The sequence below is a fragment of the Patella vulgata genome, chromosome 6 (assembly GCF_932274485.2).
Source record: "Patella vulgata chromosome 6, xgPatVulg1.2, whole genome shotgun sequence".
NCBI lineage: Eukaryota > Metazoa > Mollusca > Gastropoda > Patellidae > Patella > Patella vulgata.
In genome coordinates this window covers 52411988-52430540 of record NC_065884.2, presented here as the reverse complement: position 1 = coordinate 52430540, position 18553 = coordinate 52411988, and the positions used below count along the sequence as shown (strand labels likewise).

The window sequence follows — 18553 nt, the reverse complement described above, 5'->3', positions numbered from 1 at the left end:
TGTTTTATTAAAATAATATCTTTAATTTTTGAAAAGGTAAAGTTAAAAATGGTGTAGGTAATTTCTGCTGAGTTCTCTTTTACAAGAACATAAAATAAATCGTTCAAAAACTGGAGTTTTATGTAAAATACAGACAATTTTAAAAACAATAAATAATTCAAACACAACAATGAAATGCATTAATTTCTTAAGACTAATAAGTAATTATGCAGTGTCGATACTTCTAGAAATTCTACAAGCTATTTATAACATAAACATATAAAATGCTAAAACAGTAACATAAAATGAAAATAGTCTACCGATTAAAGAATTTGGAATGGGGTTTTTTTTAATTTAAAAACGGATTATATAAAACTATAATGCTGTTTACTATAAAATACAGAACATGAAATAGGTACAACTAATGGCTATGGAATAGATAAGAAAAATTCGGGTCCATTCGATGTATGCCTGCTGATACAAGTCAAAATCAATTAAAGCTATCAAGAAGGCTATCGTTAGGAATTTCTCGACAGATGCATTTTTGATTGTGCAAGGCTGTCTATATGAGTTGCTGAGCTAGGAATTCGTGTGCCGGGACGTCTGCCAATGTTGAGTCAATTCTGCTACAAAAATAGAAAAGTTTTGCCAAACATTTCTATAATAGCGGCTTGTTAACGTATTTCGGCACAGCTCGGCTAATGATGAAATGTGAAGTATGTCTAAATATCATGTAGCCTAATAAATAATCATGTGAACATTTTAATATCCTAATTAGTTCAGACGGCATACAAGATTTTCCATTTGTAAATTTCAAAAGAACGGTCTTAAAGAAAACTGGATAACAATAATTGAGTGACCCCCAGTGCTCTAATTAAAATGTTTAAAAAAAACTGAATATTTAAGATTATCTTGTATGATAACACATGGCACAATTATATGGAATACAAGTTACTAAAAAGTTTATTTGAGCGACGTTTCGACATTATGGCTTCTCCACACTGCTTGATGTTATCAATTCAGTTTTATTACACCTTGTTTACACATACATATCCACTAAGTACGTACTGTATCATCATTAATCCATTTAATTTACCTGTCTTTATTATAATCATGTATTTTATTACTACCCAACCGTATGACATCTCACCCCTTTGATGGTCGTAAGCGTTTAATCAGAAGGTCTGTCATTGAGTCAAATGGCGTGGTTTCGATTCTCTGCTTGTACGTGACTAAGGAATGGGGTCACATGTCCAATCTCGTGGGTTTTCTCCGGGTCCTCCGATTCCACCCCACTGTTAAAGATCCCTACGCAGTACGCCCAAGCGAATTATTGAAATAAAAATTAACCATATACCTAGTTAGTTTGTGTCAAGTGCACGGTAAAACGCATTTCTCTCCCCCCTGATGGTTTCTAATTCATTATCTTTCGTTGTATACTAATGGTTATGATTCTTTGTTTGATAAAGACGAGAGAGTCCTCGTCGAAACGTCGCCAGTTATAAAGTTTTAAGTCACTTGTATTCCATATAATTCTGCCATAATGTGTTTTTCTCGTTCAGTTACTAAAATGCCGCTTAAGCAATTTATCTTGCTTGTGCCTTTATATGTTTAGGTGAAATGACTCATTTTGTTTGTTTTGTTAGTACATTTTTGTTCCCTGATGATAGTACTTTTTGCTACTTTTACGCCCTTTTGGATTTTTCACTATATTGAAAAATTCATGATTTTATATTATAGATTCAATCGAGTCGGAGAGACAGACTTTGGCAGTACAATTAATATAAAATATATATATTTTGTAAATGTAGAATCAAATTGATTAACAAAATAGAACAGATTGGAAGGAGAGTTAGGTCTCTCTTTTTTTAATTTTAACCCCGTTTTATCGTCATTCTGAAACTAAAGCATTCTGATTTGTAGCCCAGTTATTCGTCATGTATGTTGATGCCGGATTTATAAACACAAATAAAGCAAAAAATTGACGATGATTTGTCACGTTCCTATATAGCAGCAAAGTCGTCCGTGATTGTCAACTTAGTTTGAAAAAAGCCATAGAGTTTGTGGGTAGTTGTATATTTTACGTTTAATTTACTATTACATACAACAGCCGCGGATACAGAGGGGGTGGGGTTGTAGTGCTACACACACTCCCACCCCCTCCGCCCCCACGCGAACTTTATTTAGTTTTTATTATATTTAAGATGGTTAGTAGGAGTGTCAATTTAGGATTGAATAATCGTCACGTAATGAGTCCGGCAATCATGTCGATTGACGTATGTTGATAGCGATATAAGCTTTATGGATATTAAAAATTTTGAGCATTGTATGAGTAAGCTTAAATGTTATCACCCGTCGGCGATAAATCACACCTTCGCCACTGATACCAGTCCGACTATATTACTCGAACATATGAAACGGAAATAAGAATTTCACAAACTGCTTTAATGAAGAGCGTAACAATAATTGTACCTTTAATAGTCGACGTAGCTGGGGGTTATTTTGGGGTTTTTTTGTTGTTTTTTTAGGGGGGGGGGGGGCAGTGGGGGTGTGTGTGTAAAAATATCTCCTTAAAAACGTCCAAAAAAGAAAAATTACAGGTACCTTTGTTTTACCACCCAACCCCCACCACTTTAAATAATCCTGTTTCTGCCCTGTGTAACTTGACATTAGCTTTGTGACTCTTAACTACACATCGACTGTCTATACAAATACTGAACATCTAAAATAGACTTGAATTTTTTGATTCTGCACCTTTTACAGTACAAATTTAATGTGAACTAAAGTGGGTTTACTAGCACACACATCGCTGTGCAAAGAACTTTGTTCTCTAGCACCAGTGTTTGTGAGAATGCTATTCGTGTGTCTTTAACTATACTTCTGCCGGTCGTTTTGACATCGCGATTTTCGCGGGTGTCTGCTATGACATCAAATATCGACTTTTGTAATACAAAATGGATTGTCTTGTATAAGTAATTGTCAATCTGTACATAGAGAACTATCTAACTTTCGTTAGTCCCGAAATGACTCAGTTTGTGCCGAGTGGACGTTAAACCCCATTTCGCTCACGCTCTCTAAATGCCCGCCATATCCAACAATCAGTATACTGTTTTGCAATGCGGTCGTACTCGGTTCCCAATTGTAATACTCAAAAAGACTAATTAAACTAATTAGACTAATCAATTTTATTAAATGAAAGCAGAATATATTATATTATATACTTCTCAGAATTTTCGAAATATACTTAGTGTTTTCGATTAAAATTGTCGATCGGTCAACTAGCTTAGTGTCTGTTCTAGTAGTAGACAAACAGCGTATAAGTTTAGTAATTGTGTGTATCTTGGAATTGTGACGTCATATCAAAAATTAGGTCCGTCAATTTATTTGAAATTGACTAAATAACAAACAAGTCAAGATTATGTCCCCCGTTTGTCGGGGAAAATGTTATTTATTTAGAGCTTCTCAGACACTGCTCGAGATCATGCTAGGATGATTGTGGGATTATGAGAGAGAGAGAGAGAGAGAGAGAGAGAGAGTATGCCTCGCAAAGACGTTTTAAAAATATTTTGTTTTTTGGTTTTATTTGGGTGTATTTTCAAAAAGGAGGAGGGGCTTGATAACACCTTGTTTTGACTGTTTCTAGACACCACTGAAAAATACAGATTTGGAATTCGTTAGATATGTCAATATTAAATCCGTCCTTGATTTTATTATAAGGACGCTGGTCGTTAATAATTCATCAAATGCACCATGTTTTGTTGTTTTTAAAGGTCACTTTGTTATATTTTAGTGAACGCGGAGGATTCCAGTTGTTACAGCCAGGATGAGCCGTGCATCGAAAAGTGGTCTCGCAGCTGACATTGAGCGAAAACTTGAACATGTAAGTAGGTGCTTTACACTCGACAAACCTCATAAGATTCCAGTACCCTACATCTAGCCTCGGCTGTATGACGATGTCCGCCATTGGAACTATTTTCAAGTTCCCGGATTACGAACAGCGTTGTCGATGACGACGCCTTTGAAGAAAGTTTTATCATACAAATATTTCAAAGTCTGAAGTACTAATAATATCGCTAAAATCAAGATACGATAAACCCCATTCTATTATTATTTCACTTCATTTTGGTGGTCCCAACCCATGATAAGAAGATCTGAATGAAAATATATTTTATCTAGATTCTTTTTTATTTACAGCAATATGATGCAACAGAAGCACGAGGTACCCCAGATGCCGTCAGAATGTGGATTCTAGCTACTCTGGGGGAGAAAAGCGATGTTGTAAGACTTAACATTTCAATATTTTAAATTTATAAATACCATCACCGGATGGAGCATCTTGAAATCGTATTGACATCATTATTGTAGAAAGGGTGACATAAAGTAACATATTTTTGCTCTTAATGATACATAAATTTTGTTGAGCTTATTGGACTACTAGGTGTTATATGTTCGCTTAGAGATACTTGAAACGATGTGGGTCATTAAGAAGGTCACGCGACCGCATATGGGTCTTTAAAACTAATCCTTTTTTCACACGCAACCACCTAAATTGTTTTGAATGCCATGGAAAAGTGTTTCTGATCACTGATTCTGAATGAGGTCAACCATAGCCCTATTTTGTCAGAAAAAAAGACTTTTGACTTTTTACAATCAGATTAGATATATACTGCTTGCTTCACATTATATTTTTATTTTAAAAAGAAAAACACAACAAGGGTGCAGTTATGAAGGGTTTGTAGATCAGCGTGGGGTGGGGGCGTAAAAAGGGTATGAGGTTGATTGACATTAATAAATCAACTATGTTACATTGGAGTGTTAGTATAAGACCCATAATGTTTCTTTATTTCATGGCAAAAGACCTGGGTTTCAAAATATGGCTTAGTATGTGCAATTATTACGAACAAGCTTTCTTTAAGTTGGGCAAACACATATCTGCTAGTTGATGCGCCAGCTCGTATTCAATCAACTTGAGAATCCGACTATCTGACAACAATTTTCCAATGAAGAGCTACACACGCACTCGGATTCCGAGACAAATTCGATTTCTCCAGAAACAAAACTGAAGAGAACGGCTATTCCTGTTCACATAGTGTTCATCTTACTGCCTCGATGTTTTAAAACATCCTTGCATTTCATTGAATAACCGGGTATGATTTACGGACGAGTAGAAGAAAACGTCCCGGAAGATATACCCCAGGTGCCTAAGTTCACTTACCTTTTAAGAGGGCCTGACCCCAAAATCCATATTAGGAAGAAAAGTTTGTAGGCTATATGTTGACACTGTCGAGCCACCAAAGTCAATTAATGACGTTCCAGTTAAAATATCTGTCCAGCTAAATAATTTCTTGAAGCCATACCATCGACCAAAAATGAAACACGCAAATTACCAATGCCTGGTATGGAAGCAGTCAATAAGTCCAACTCAGACTGTGCCTTGTCCTTGAAGCTGTGACTGGTTTTTCAATGATGGGACCCTCATTCCCGGGGCTCCTGTCTTTGGAGCCTCTTCCAAAATTGTGAGAAAAAAAACTTGACAACGTGCGCTAGCACAACTGGTTGCAAACCCAAAAGATGCGGTTTCATAAAATTAGGGTTCAACCGATGTGCCGGTGCTTGTATTGTCGTGGTTCACGTAATCCCGAGGACAGCAATGAATATCTGTGGGACAAACTTATGTTGCGACATTTTGGAAACCTTTAATGAACTAGGGAGTTGGATGGCGCGTTGGAACATAAGGTCTGCCATTGAGTCACGTGAGGTGGTTTCGATTCCATGCTTGTATGTGACAAGAAGTAGGGTCGCCTGCCCAACCTCGTGGGTTTCCCTCCCACGTGAACGATAATGTTAGTCCCGAAATGACGTAATTTGTGTAGAGTGGACGTTAAACCCTATTTCTCTACCTTTTAATTTCCACTGATGATCTATTTTGATATAATGTTTTATTTAGAATGATTAAAAAGCCAAACAAGCGTAAAACAGCAATTTTGACCTTCAAAAACATCGTACTCAATAAGGATAGGAGATTTATTTTGGTTTCAAGGACTGCCATAGGTGTCGTCTTTTCGAATTAGTGATCAAAACATTTTTAAATTGCATGCAAAATAATTTAGACGGTTGCATGTTGAAAAGGTTTGTTTTTAAGAAACCCATCCGTTCTAGCATTGTGACATTTTGAGGAAAGTGTTAATTAAGACATTCATGTTTGGCATCCATCCTACCCAGATGCGACACAACATGATCTACCGTACTGTGGTGAATGCTTATCTCTAACATGAAATGATTCGTAAAATCTCATTTTTAGATTTCATCCTCCTACTATTAATCAGTTATTGATGAACCGAAGATGAAGTGTGGTGTGCCTTAAACCAAGACCATGTTACTCTCTCTATCCATCTTATAATTGTCTAACACTTGCATGATCGTATTTGGGTTCCCAAGATAAGCATTTATTTAGGTGTGTGCGTGATGGTTATACCCCTAGTTTGCTCATCTTGTGATATGCATTAGTTATCTTCAAAAGAATTGGGAGGTAGCCAAATTCTTGAACAACTTGTAGTAATGCATAGCCTAGTCATAGAACAGTGATACATCCTCTGATGGCTTCAGTGGAGTTGGAGCACTAATTAAAAATTGTCATTCAACATTTTGCATCCATCCTACTACCATAAGATTTTCAGCACCTATCGATAAACCAATATGATTTAACCTTTACTTAACATAATGTATTCCTTCCTTTTTTCCTTCCTTAGGTTAAAAATGATTTCAAATCCATAGCTGCATATTTGAAAGACGGCACTGTCCTTTGCAGGTTAGTACCTCCACGGGTCCGAATTCAGCTCATCAAGAAACTACACAAAGAATAATTTTATAACATATAGATTTAACTTAAAGGAGAACTTCGACCGTTGAAGTGTTGTACTCGGCCCTGTGTATATATAGTTTTATAACTTGGGGTTGACAAACGCAGTTCGGAGTTTTTATTTCTTTATCTTTTGGGGGTGGGGTGCTCGGATTGTTCATCTAGTCCTACATCAATAAGTCCCAGTCAAAAAGGGCTTAAAATTCACGATCAACAGGGACACCTAATGTGACGTACGATATGACAGCTTTGGATATGACAGTTATGATATACTGCTATTGAATAGGTAAGAGTTTAAAAATAATATACTGGAGTGTCCGTGTTTTGCCTTTAAAAAGTAAATTGAATTCAAACGTTAAATCTATACTGCGGCCGATTGTTAGCATTGTTTAATAAAGGCTTTCAAACTCCAATACCTAATGGCTGTAATTTGGGACGTTTCTAACGGCATTTACGACCAAATTGCAAAGCTAAGAACCGTGTTCTAATTGAAAAGCTAAGAACGGTGTGTTAACTAAACTATGTAGGCCTACACCTTGGTCCGTATTCAAAGGAAATTTTATGTTAGCCACTTAACTCCTAGACTTCACTTAAATATACGTAACTTCCTGTCAGTTAAGGGTAAGTGGTATCCAAAGGCAATGTTAAGTATCAATTTTCCCTTAAAGATAAGTTGCCTTAACTCACAGGCACTTGGAGGGATTAAAATAAAATTTCTCGAATCTTACTACTGCTTGACTATATACTACAATAACAAATTGTATCACTCGCCATATTGTTTTTACTCGTTGAAGTCATTTCGTTTGCTATCATCTCACTAGTTCTAACACTCCCCGTCGTTTTTATTGCCAACAACACTTTTATTTGATCATTGTACAGCTTTCGATATAATTAAATTGGTCATGTTACAGCGATATTAATTACAAATCAACCATAAAGCGCTATCGCCTGGCGATTATTAACTTCGTAGGACCGGAAGTAACACAACATGAGGCCAATGACGTGTTACTAAAACTAAAATTGACTTTAATAGCTGACCGCAAATTAAGAATCTTATAATGAGAGCTGGTTGTGGATGTGTGGTTTCAGTCGATATTTGCTAAATAGATTTTATGGCATCGATCGTTATTTGCTTCATTAGTTTTTCAGAAATCGTTCTTTTTTAAATTGACTAATAAATTTAAAATATTTAAAATCCGTGTAAAAAAATGGTGTCTAGTGTCACTCTAGAGCAGTCACTTATGTCCGCATTTTTTTGTTTGTATGTATAAGACAGACAGAAACAACACGGTGGCGCCCCGTTACAACAATACTGTGGTCCGTTTTTATAACTTCAAAAGCCTGACTTTACTCTGGCGTTTATTACCAGGGACATTTTTCATTTTCACCTGTGTTTTGGTGCAGTCTGGATATCCCAGTCCCTAGGCAAATTTCGTATAACGGATAGGTTAATGAAGGGACTGGGTGATACAGACTGTTACTAACAAAAACAAAAGGGAATTGGCTAAATCTATTTCTTAAGGCTAATTCAAGATTTCGTCAAGGTCGCTGAGATGTAAAATAGGGCTAGGGCACGTGATTGTTGGCGAGATTGTAGGTTAGGGTTAGGGTAAGCGTTAGGGCTAGGCAGGGCCGGCGGAGGCAATTCTTGATTGGGAAGCTACCGTCGTAGGACTTCGGGCGAGGGTCGAGGTGGCGCCTATGCCCCGGAAGCTCCCGGGGGTCTAGATTGTCGAAGACGCTTTCTAAGCGATTTCTGGCTAGTAAAATTATTCAGCATTGAAGTTTTTATGTTTTTTTAAACCCTTACCACAGTTTTTTGGCGTGGGCTTATATATATTCCCTAACTTCCCGGTGCTACCCATACTCCCCACAGTGTTTCGTATGATTAGAGCTAATCACACTAAACACTGCTTTAATGGAAGCAAATTTCTGTTCCAAATTATGACTGGTCAATAGTCCGATTAACAACCAATTGCTAACTGCGTAACAATGACATTACATTTAAAACAAAGCTCCAAATTGGACCAAATATGTTTACATAACGTTACGTCATGACTCACGATTTTATTATGCCCAATTAACCAGTTAACCAGTGCCTAGCAGAATATCGCAGAAAAACTAATTGCGTGACAAACGGGGCTATCAACAAGAATACAATGTAAACAATACTGTATGAAGACTTTCACCGTTTTTAATACCTTAAATCACTGTCGAAAGTTTTAGGGAAGACCTCAGATTAAACGAAGGGCTGTTATGTTGCTGTACTTGGGATAGATTTGATTGAATGGGGAGAATAGACACACTCCCTCAAAAGCTCAGGTATCAGAAGCCAATCCAGCAATGGCCAAAGAGGGATTTCTCGGGCCATTGCTTCAGGAATATGGGTGCTACCATGAAACCCGAATTACGGTCCATGGTGTGAATAACGCATTGGCAATTTAATGATATTTTTCAGACAAATCTACACACGTGTCAGTCTTTTCAGCCATTTTTGAACTATCTCGACTCCGCTCTATCGCATGGTACGGTTGGTCACGGCCAGAGGTTTAACTACATGTAAATGTCATTCGCATGCAGATAGTTCGACTAGAGTACGGAAAGCCGTGTAACCGAAGGTAGCCCTGTCGTGGACCATCTAGAGGTCACAATTTGCGCTTATCAGACCGTAATTTTCTGGATTATGGACCCTGTTTGTACACAAAATCACGTTTTTAGCATGTGGATTCTAGAGATAACAATTTTTATCATATTTTCAAAATCGTTCAAATATATCAAACTGTGAAATATGAATGAAGTTTGTGGACCTCCCAGAGGCGCCAATTTTTGAGAATCAACAAAGGTTCTTGGGTGAGTTTCACTTTGGTACGCATGAAACCTTCCATTCTAGAGCTTTAGCCCCTGCTATAGAATGTTAGAAAAACTCTATCCCGTCGTGTTTTGATTAGCCAATATGTCATAGATACAACGGAAATGAGATTGAATGAAATATTCGACTGCTCAGTAAAGTTATTCACAACCCGACAAGGCGACAAGTCGACCAAATCAACCCGCCGACCCGACAAAATGAAGGCGACGATCGTCGGGTTATTTTGTCGTGTCGGCGGGTTGATTTTGTCGACTTGTCGACTTGTCGCCTTCGACTTATTCACAACCCGACAAGGCGACAAGTTGACGGAATACAATTATTTCGACTTGTCGTGCGGCGACTTGTCGCCTTGGAAGTTAATCTGTGCGCATGCAAGTTATCCAATCAACAAATGCGCAAGCTCGAGTTTGACTTCGCCGCACGACAAGTCGAAATAATTGTATTTTGTCGACTTGTCGCCTTGTCGGGTTGTGAATAGGTCCAAGGCGACAAGTCGACAAGTCGACAAAATCAACCCGCCGACACGACAAAGTAACCCGGCGATCGTCGCCTTCATTTTTTCGGGTCGGCGGGTTGATTTCGTCGACTTGTCGACTTCTTCCTAAGGCGACGATTTAGATGGCCGCTAACAGCCACCATACCTTTGGGAGGTAGTAGCTTAAGGTGGAAAACCAACTATTTTCAACAAGGATTCCACAAATCGCAAATATATATTGATAAATAATCCCCTCTGTAACACAGGCAAAAAAAGTTTTTGTAAGCGAGAAATTATTTTTTTTTAAACCGGAAGTGACGTAGTTGGTTCAGCAGGCTCACTGGTCTCTATAGTAAGCATACAGATTTGGCATAAATTTTTTGCTGCTGTATTTTGTTCGCGTGTCGTGGTTTGATGAGAAACTGACTAAATTCTTACTTTTCCGTTTATTTTAGCACGAAACATTTTTAATTATTTTAAGACACTAAAAATCTACATTTGAAACATACATTGTATTTAAATAAACAAGTATTTCGTCGATAAACGTACTTTTCCATTTATTCATTAATGCTTACGTAAATTTTGAAATATCTATTAAAGTAATACTCGATTCTACTAATCGTACTTATCCGATATAAAAGGATGTAATTCTAAATACTCGATTCTACTTATCGTACTTATCCGATATAACAGGATATAATTCTAAATCAAAAGTTGAAAATAAAAATATATATAAAGTTTAAACATTTAAATTATACAGTAGAGAGCTCCCCGTGAATATAAGAGAAGTCCACTAGCAATTTATAAGGTGAAGATAATGGTGAATTTGAGTTAGATTATTTATATCTTCCAAAAGTCCCGGTAAATATGAACATGCCACGCGTAGGATAAACTCATTTTTTGATTGGCGGAAGACCATTGACGAAAGACGCCCATTTCTCGATACGAAGTCTGATTGGCTAGAATCTAGACTCGCTTGGTTTAATATGTCAGGTAACGACAAACCTGAGTAATGGTGTTCGTTTAATCAAAGGGTATTGTTTTAAAATTTTAAGCTGTCACCATTACGTCTAGATAAACAATCAATAAAGACCCTCTATTATATATATATATATATATATATATATATATATATATATATATATATATATCATTATATAATATTGCTTAAAATATATCGACAGCCATCAGCGTCAAGGTTGATTTATGCTTATTAGGGGATTATTCATTCTCCGTGTTTAATAAACATATAATATACATTAACAATAAACTATATCTATCTATCTATACTAATATTTGTGACTGTCGTTTGTCTGTCTGTCTGTGTATGCTCTAGAGGCTAAAGTAAAATATAAATTTATACACAGTGTTTAAGGTTTTGAGACAAATATCTGATAATTACTTAGTGGGTTGTGACTCGAAATCAGATTTTAGTGTGTTGTAAATGTTTCATTACTGACAAAGGACAACAAACGACAACCCTTGTTGACTGCGCGGGCGATTTAGCTGCTGTGGGGGGGGGGGGGTGTTCCTGCGATCAGGGGCCATAATCCATGAAGTTACGGTCCGGTATATGCCAATATCGAAAGGAGCCGAGATCTTTTGGATATAAACCTATGTTTCAAGTTTGGTTAAAGTCGGATAAAAATTGTGACCTGTAGAGTATACACAAACAAAATGTAAAGGGCGGACAGGGGCGACGACAATATACGTCCACATTAAAATCTGGGCGTATAAAAAAGTAAACAAGCATATAAGTTTGGTTCTTCTTTCAATTTTTTCGCAAAACAGGTTCATCAACGTACTGTTGAAGTCTGACGGAAAAGCTCCAGTAGGCTTCCAGAAGAAGTGTGCATCTCCTTTTGTAGCTATGACAAACATCGAGAATTTCAACAAAGGTGCTACAGATTATGGTTTAGGCAAAGAAGCTCTTTTCCAAACAACAGATTTATACGAGAGTCGAAAAGGACCCTTCCTCAACGTCATCAACTGTCTCCATAGCTTGGGAAGCTTGGTATGTTTTCGTGTCATTACAAAAATAGAATTATAAAACAAATTAAATACATATTACCAGATATATAATAAAGATTGTTTGATGTATGGGGGCCGGTTCGTAAGGCCGAATGGTCAGACGTGTGCACTTTAGATTATCAATAGTCGGAGTGTGTGTGTGTGTGTGGGGGGGGGGGGTGAGATTTTAACGTCCGCCAATCTGATTAAAATGCAGATCTGTACTTCGTTTCGTTTTTTATACTTTCGATGACCTGCACTACATGAAGATCTGACCAGTTGTAGTGGGAGGTCGCGTCGGGGGTCATACGAACGGCTTTTGACCCTATGACGCCGGACTATAAATTTTGAACTATAAAAAACGAAACGAAATAGGATCTTTAGATTAAACGTCACCTCAATACAAACTAGATCATTTCGGGACTAACATATAGTTCAAATTTATTTCAGCATAGCTAGGGGTCTTTAGATGTGGGAGAAACCGAAGGACCCAGAGAAAACTCACGGGGTGTTTTAGATTATATGGTCTCTCATTTAGTCAACAGGAGTGGTTTCGATTCTCAGCTCGTACGTGACAAAAATGTAGGCGCCTGTCCCACCTCGTGGAATTTCTCCTGGTGCTCCCATTACTAATTAAAGACCCACACACAAGCGGATTGTTGAAATAAATTGGACCCGAAGTTAATCCCCTAATGGCCTAATTTGTGTCGAGTGGACGTTAATCACCCCCCTCTCTCTCTCTCTCTCTCTTCCTCGACGTAGGCCTATATTATATTCCTATAATTGTTGACCTTAAAGCAGAAGACTTTAGAACCGATTTTGACCGAATCAGCCAATTTGAACCCACCACTAATGCTATTAAACGTGTTCTTTATCTATAATACATTTTTCACCCTTTCAGGCCAATGGCAAAGATTTTGAAGTAAAATACACAGGAGTCGATGAACCAACCTTGGACAGAGATTAGATAGATCACACCTTTTTTTTATTCTTCTACCGCCTATCTTTGTATAGATATTAGACTTAGCCAGTACCCACGACGGAGTCCACTCGATGTTCGACAGTGCATATTCCACAGTTTCCCGTGTTGGATCCACTGTTAATATACTCAACAACATCTTTTACAATAACTCCAAGTAGTGTACCAGAATCCACTTTAAAGCTACTTTTTTTTTTTAAATTTATATTACTTATATCCACTATATTATCTATTCCTTTTCACAGACTACCCTTTATAATCGTCAGCGATATCTTTTTTATTTTTATTATCAAATTAATATTTATTTATTGCTTACGTTTTTTTTAGTTTTTTTTTAATTTATATCATACACAATAAGGGAGATAAATAATAATAAACATATATATTCTTTATTTAATTGCATCTGTCATATGTCCTTGCTATATGTAGCCGGGCTGGTAAAAGACATACAACACTGTGTACTTCTTAATAAATGTTATTCAGTTATGTTTTTTTTATTATTATTATATTATTATTATAATTCTTTCCTCTTTTTGACACGTCCCAGTCAATCAGTCCGTTGATCCACAATTCCCAGTGGATGCCCCATATCTGTTTTATTTAATCTTTTTAAAAAAGGTATGTCAATTATTTAGATTAGAATTCCGTGTTTTTATAGCCTGATTATTTAGGGTGGTCGGAGTGCAAAATTTTCGGGAATTAAGTGTGGGGAAGATATGGTTCTTGTTTTTTTTATGTTTTGTTGGTCCAGTGTTAACCCTCCATGGAGTTACCCATCTTTACCACTTGGGGAAACTTTTTGGGGCCATTTTGAATTTTGGCCTCGTCCAATCATGTACGAGAACACTAATTCCTCGATAACGAGTGAATATTAACCTCTAAACCCAGCAGTTATGGTGTCTTACCTATAGGAAATCGATACCACAGATTTCAAAAACCCATGCATTTTACCCTATGGCGTCAATGTGACGTAAAATTCAAAATGGCGTCGAAGATGGCCACCATTCCATATAAATGGACACAGCTCACCAAATCTTCCCACTGCGTCACCCACGAATGAAGGGCGAAAGTTATTTGTAGTCTTTCTCTCCCTTTCCCTTTTCACCCTTTTGCATTGCGATATTTGTTGACTTTTTTGGTGTATAATCGAAGAAAAGGGTTTGGAAATGCATTTTCTGCCAGGTTTTGGCGAATGGCATAATTGGTGAAGAGTTGAGAGGTTGGTTAGGTTGAAATGTAGGGCCGAAAATTGCATGTTTACTTGTCTCTACTACCAGCTTGTGTATCTCAAGTTTTTCATGGTGAACCTCATACCATCCTCGGTTACCCAGTGTACTCATTCCGTTCTACTCCACTATACCGTGGGTTAATCTATGGGGGAGACACGTTTTCAAGTTATCCGCCCTTGATGATTGTGCTATTTTTATCGACCAATCCCATAAATTGTTATTTGAAAAGGATGTTGGCAAAGGTAACTAACTCTCATCGGACATTGTAAGGAGTTGGCCTATTCTAAATGCGTAATTATTAACAACCAATTATACATTATGCTAATGAAGACCAGACGTTCATATAATAATGTAGGGTCATTAGTTTTATTTAGAATCGTTCGTTCGTTCGTTCTCAGAATTTTATGTCCACGTGATATCGTAGACAACTTATTGTGTATTAAATTGCCAAGTATAAGTTAAATAATAATAAACATAACAGAATGACATATTTCAGACAAAGAACGAAAAGTAATAATAATAACAAAAGTCAAACATATAGATATTATACATATTTGAAATCAACAACACATACTACAGATTTTGATAATACAATTAAATATAAATAAATTATAAATATATACATTATTTACATAAATCATTCAGTAAATGGACATGAATATGGTTATCTACCCTTATAAAAACGAAGGCGAAACGATTGGTTTGTAAACTGTTTTCTGGTTAGTTCGTAGACTGTAGCTACATTCTAGGCCAGGGCAGATAATTTGAAATCGTGGAAACCCTATGGATTAACCCAGGGTATAGTGGAGTAGAACGGAATGAGTACACTGGGTAACCGAGGATGACCTCATACATGCTTTTGGGTAAGAGTTTGCCACATGTTGCTCCATCTGTGACAGAAAGCGTTCTACCCAACGAAAATTTGGGAAAAAGTTAGAGCCAGTCTAAGAGATGAGAATTAACATTTAAGTCAATAGTTAAATCATTAGTGATCTGTGGCCAAATGACCACAGCGCCCTTACTATTTATAATAGGTGAACAAGTTTGGTGCCTATGCCTAGGTTTTAGGGGTTAGGCAACCCATTACAACCAGGCGCTAGATGAAAAACGCATGACGCCATTGTGAAATTCAAGATGGTGGCCACCAAACTATATAAACTGTCACAATGAGCATCTTAGAACATTGATTTGGGTGTCTACACATATGTTATAGGGATCAAGTTATTTATTCCTAAATAAGGGTGAATATCGACCTCTAAACCCAGCAAGTATGGTGTATACGCATAGGAAATCGATAAAACAGATTTTTTTTTTTTTTTTTTTAAAAACACGTTAATTTTACGCAAGAACGTCACTATGACGGGAAATTCCATATAATTAATCATAACGTCCTTACTGTTCATGTTAGGAGACCAAGTTTGGTGTCTATACCTAGGTTTAAGGGGCGAGGCAGTCCATTACAGTCGCCCACTAGATGGAAAGCGTGTGGCGTCATTGTTAATTCCGAGATGGCCGCCATCAAACTATATAAACTGTCACAATGAGCATCGATATATATACAAATCTCATCAAGTTTACGTTATTAAGTCGGTGGATCAGCTGAGGGAGGTCATGTGTGCATATGTATGCCCCCCCACCCACCACAATTTGACTCTTGAGTCATGCATTGTGTATTGATTGTCATAATAAATAGAGGCCGCTCGGAGTTAGCTTCGCCATTGATATGACTTTTTTGTTTGGGCCCTATAACTTTTTAACTTGTGCCTGTCACCACTCGACTACCCGACACAATGGTGTCCAAGATGACCACCATTCCATATAACGACCATAACTACTCTTCTATTCATGTAGGACATAGCTAAAAACGTTGAGATATACTGATGTGCTTGTTTTTAGCTACGATTGGTGGTTGCCTTTTTTAGTTTCACCTGACAGACTTAATTTCTTTATTAATGCATGTAACATCTTAAAAATCAGTTAATTTTATACTATTAGGACTTATTAGACATATGCAGTCCGATCTACTGAAACAACTTTCATTTAGGCCCTATCAGCAAATATTGACCATAAAGTAAATCAAGCGTTGTTTTTATCAAAATTGATACGGACATTCATAACTATGATAGGCTATATTACTCCTGCGCAACTCGGATCAGGTTAGTACTTTGATTGGCTTTTGTACACGAAATGACATGAAATGAAATGGAGTTTAACGTCCTACTGTTCTGCTCCTAACCTGGGCTAATGAAGACGGGCATACGCCATACAGTGTGCTATGAGGGAAATTTTGCCCGGACAGCGGCACTACGGCCTACTCTTGTATCGAATTCCAACTGCCAAGGGATCTTTTACGTGCACGCCAATGTGTACACGAGACCTCGGTTTTTCGTCCCATCCGAACGACTAGACAGCTTTCCTTGTCAGCCCCTCCGTCCTGCATCACTGACAAGGGAGAACCACGCCGGAAAATCTGGATGAACTTTCTCGGCCAACGCAGGGTTCGAACCTATTGTACACGAGTCCTCGCTTTTATGTGTTAAAGGACAATATTGGTGCCAGTCATTATCACATATGTGTTAGAGCTGGTTAAACACATTCCAAATATATTTTTAACACAGAGATCATTGCTACGATAGCTGAGTAATACAGGTGACGAACGCCAAAGGAAAACACGAGTCGCCGCTCTATATAACTGACTGAAGCGACGAGTGATAACAGATACACGGCCGAATTTCTACTCACTAATAATTCCTTCCAAGACCAAAAGTTGTTATATGGGACTGTAAGAGGATATCTGACAATTCAATAAAGTAATTGAATGTCATTAGATAAGAGAACACGAGAAAAATAGAAATAGTCCGTACATTCCCTTGTATATATTCTTCTATACCTTATAAAAACATGGTAATGCACGGACTTTTTCTGTTTTTATTACGTGTTCTCTTATCTAGTGACAGTCAATTCTTTTTATGAATTGTCAGATATCCTCTCACAGTCTCACACAATAACTTTTGGTCTTCGAAGGAATTATTAGTGAGCAGAAATTCGGCCGTGTATATGTTATCACTCGTCGCTTCAGTCAGTTATCTAGAGCGGTATCTCGTGTTTTCCTTTGGCGTTCGTCACTTCCGATTCAGGAAACCTGTATTACTCAGCTATCGTAGCAATGATCTCTGTGTTAAAAGTATATTTGGAATGTGTTTAACCAGCTCTAACACATATGTGATAATGACTGGCACCAATATTGTCCTTTAAAGACGTAAATTTAAAATATTGGAGAAACAAAAGCAATCTATTATCACTTCGATTTAAAAAGAGCGGATCAGTACCTGTGTCAGGTAGGATTTTCTGCTTAATTATAGTTAGATGTGGCAGAAATGTTATAAATAACAATAACCAATCGTTGTTTTGAAGACAAAAAATTGGCAATTTTGCTTAATTTGAAACCCGATGTGATAAGCGTTAAAATTGGGGGTTTGCCACTTGAAACTATATAGCAGATAATAGCACCATCTCTTATCTCGAAACACGGAGGGTTGAGAGATGAGGTTTCTTATCCAATAAGGGGGCAATTTTGGTGTTTATACCTAGTTTTTAGGGGTCAAGTAATCCATTAAATCCAGTCGCCAGATGGAGAGCGTTAGATGTCAACGTGAAATCCAATATGGTCGCCAGATAGCCACAAATATACTGTCATAACCTTTCAGATTAGCATGTTGGAACTACGAATTATGAGTCTATACATTGATTATGGTCAATCTATTAATTAAAAACTTTCGCCGTAATTAAGACGTCATTGTCAAATCTAAGATAGTCATCATAATGTCAGTGTGGCATCTAAAATGGACACCATAATGGTCAGTGTGAAATCTAACATGGTCACCATATTGGTCAATGTAAAATCTAAGATCACCAGCATAATGGTCATTATCATTGGTGCATACGACCATATTTTGCCATTATCATAACTTGCAACCTTGAAATATACTTACTAGAGATTATTGGTCACAGGACTACATTAAGCTAGCCTACATGTATTATTGGCTGCAAATTTAATAATTTTAATTGGTACAGTTGTCTTATTCCTTTCACGAGATTAACTTTAGCAAACATAAGATTTGATTGTGGGTGGTCTGGTCATCTGCTACCCAGA

General features: G+C 37.2%; 1 protein-coding gene across 1 annotated transcript; it reads left to right on the top strand.

Annotated features, from left to right (window-relative positions):
- The first annotated feature begins 3775 nt into the window (after positions 1–3775).
- LOC126824583 (transgelin-2) lies at positions 3776–13657 on the top strand. The gene is made up of 5 exons (XM_050553836.2): positions 3776–3859; positions 4174–4257; positions 6729–6787; positions 11974–12196; positions 13094–13657. Exons 1-5 carry the CDS (start codon positions 3803–3805, stop codon positions 13157–13159), a joined length of 489 nt encoding a protein of 162 aa, XP_050409793.1. The 5' UTR covers positions 3776–3802; the 3' UTR covers positions 13160–13657.
- Positions 13658–18553: the final 4896 nt, after the last annotated feature.

Excerpts from the sequence above, each read along its gene's own strand:
- LOC126824583 (XM_050553836.2), top strand. The coding sequence starts at position 3,803 with ATGAGCCGTGCATCGAAAAGTGGTCTCGCAGCTGACATTGAGCGAAAA. Across the intron at positions 3,860-4,173 it reads TTGAGCGAAAACTTGAACAT|CAATATGATGCAACAGAAGC; the intron begins GTAAGTAGGTGC and ends TTTTATTTACAG. Across the intron at positions 4,258-6,728 it reads TGGGGGAGAAAAGCGATGTT|GTTAAAAATGATTTCAAATC; the intron begins GTAAGACTTAAC and ends TTCCTTCCTTAG.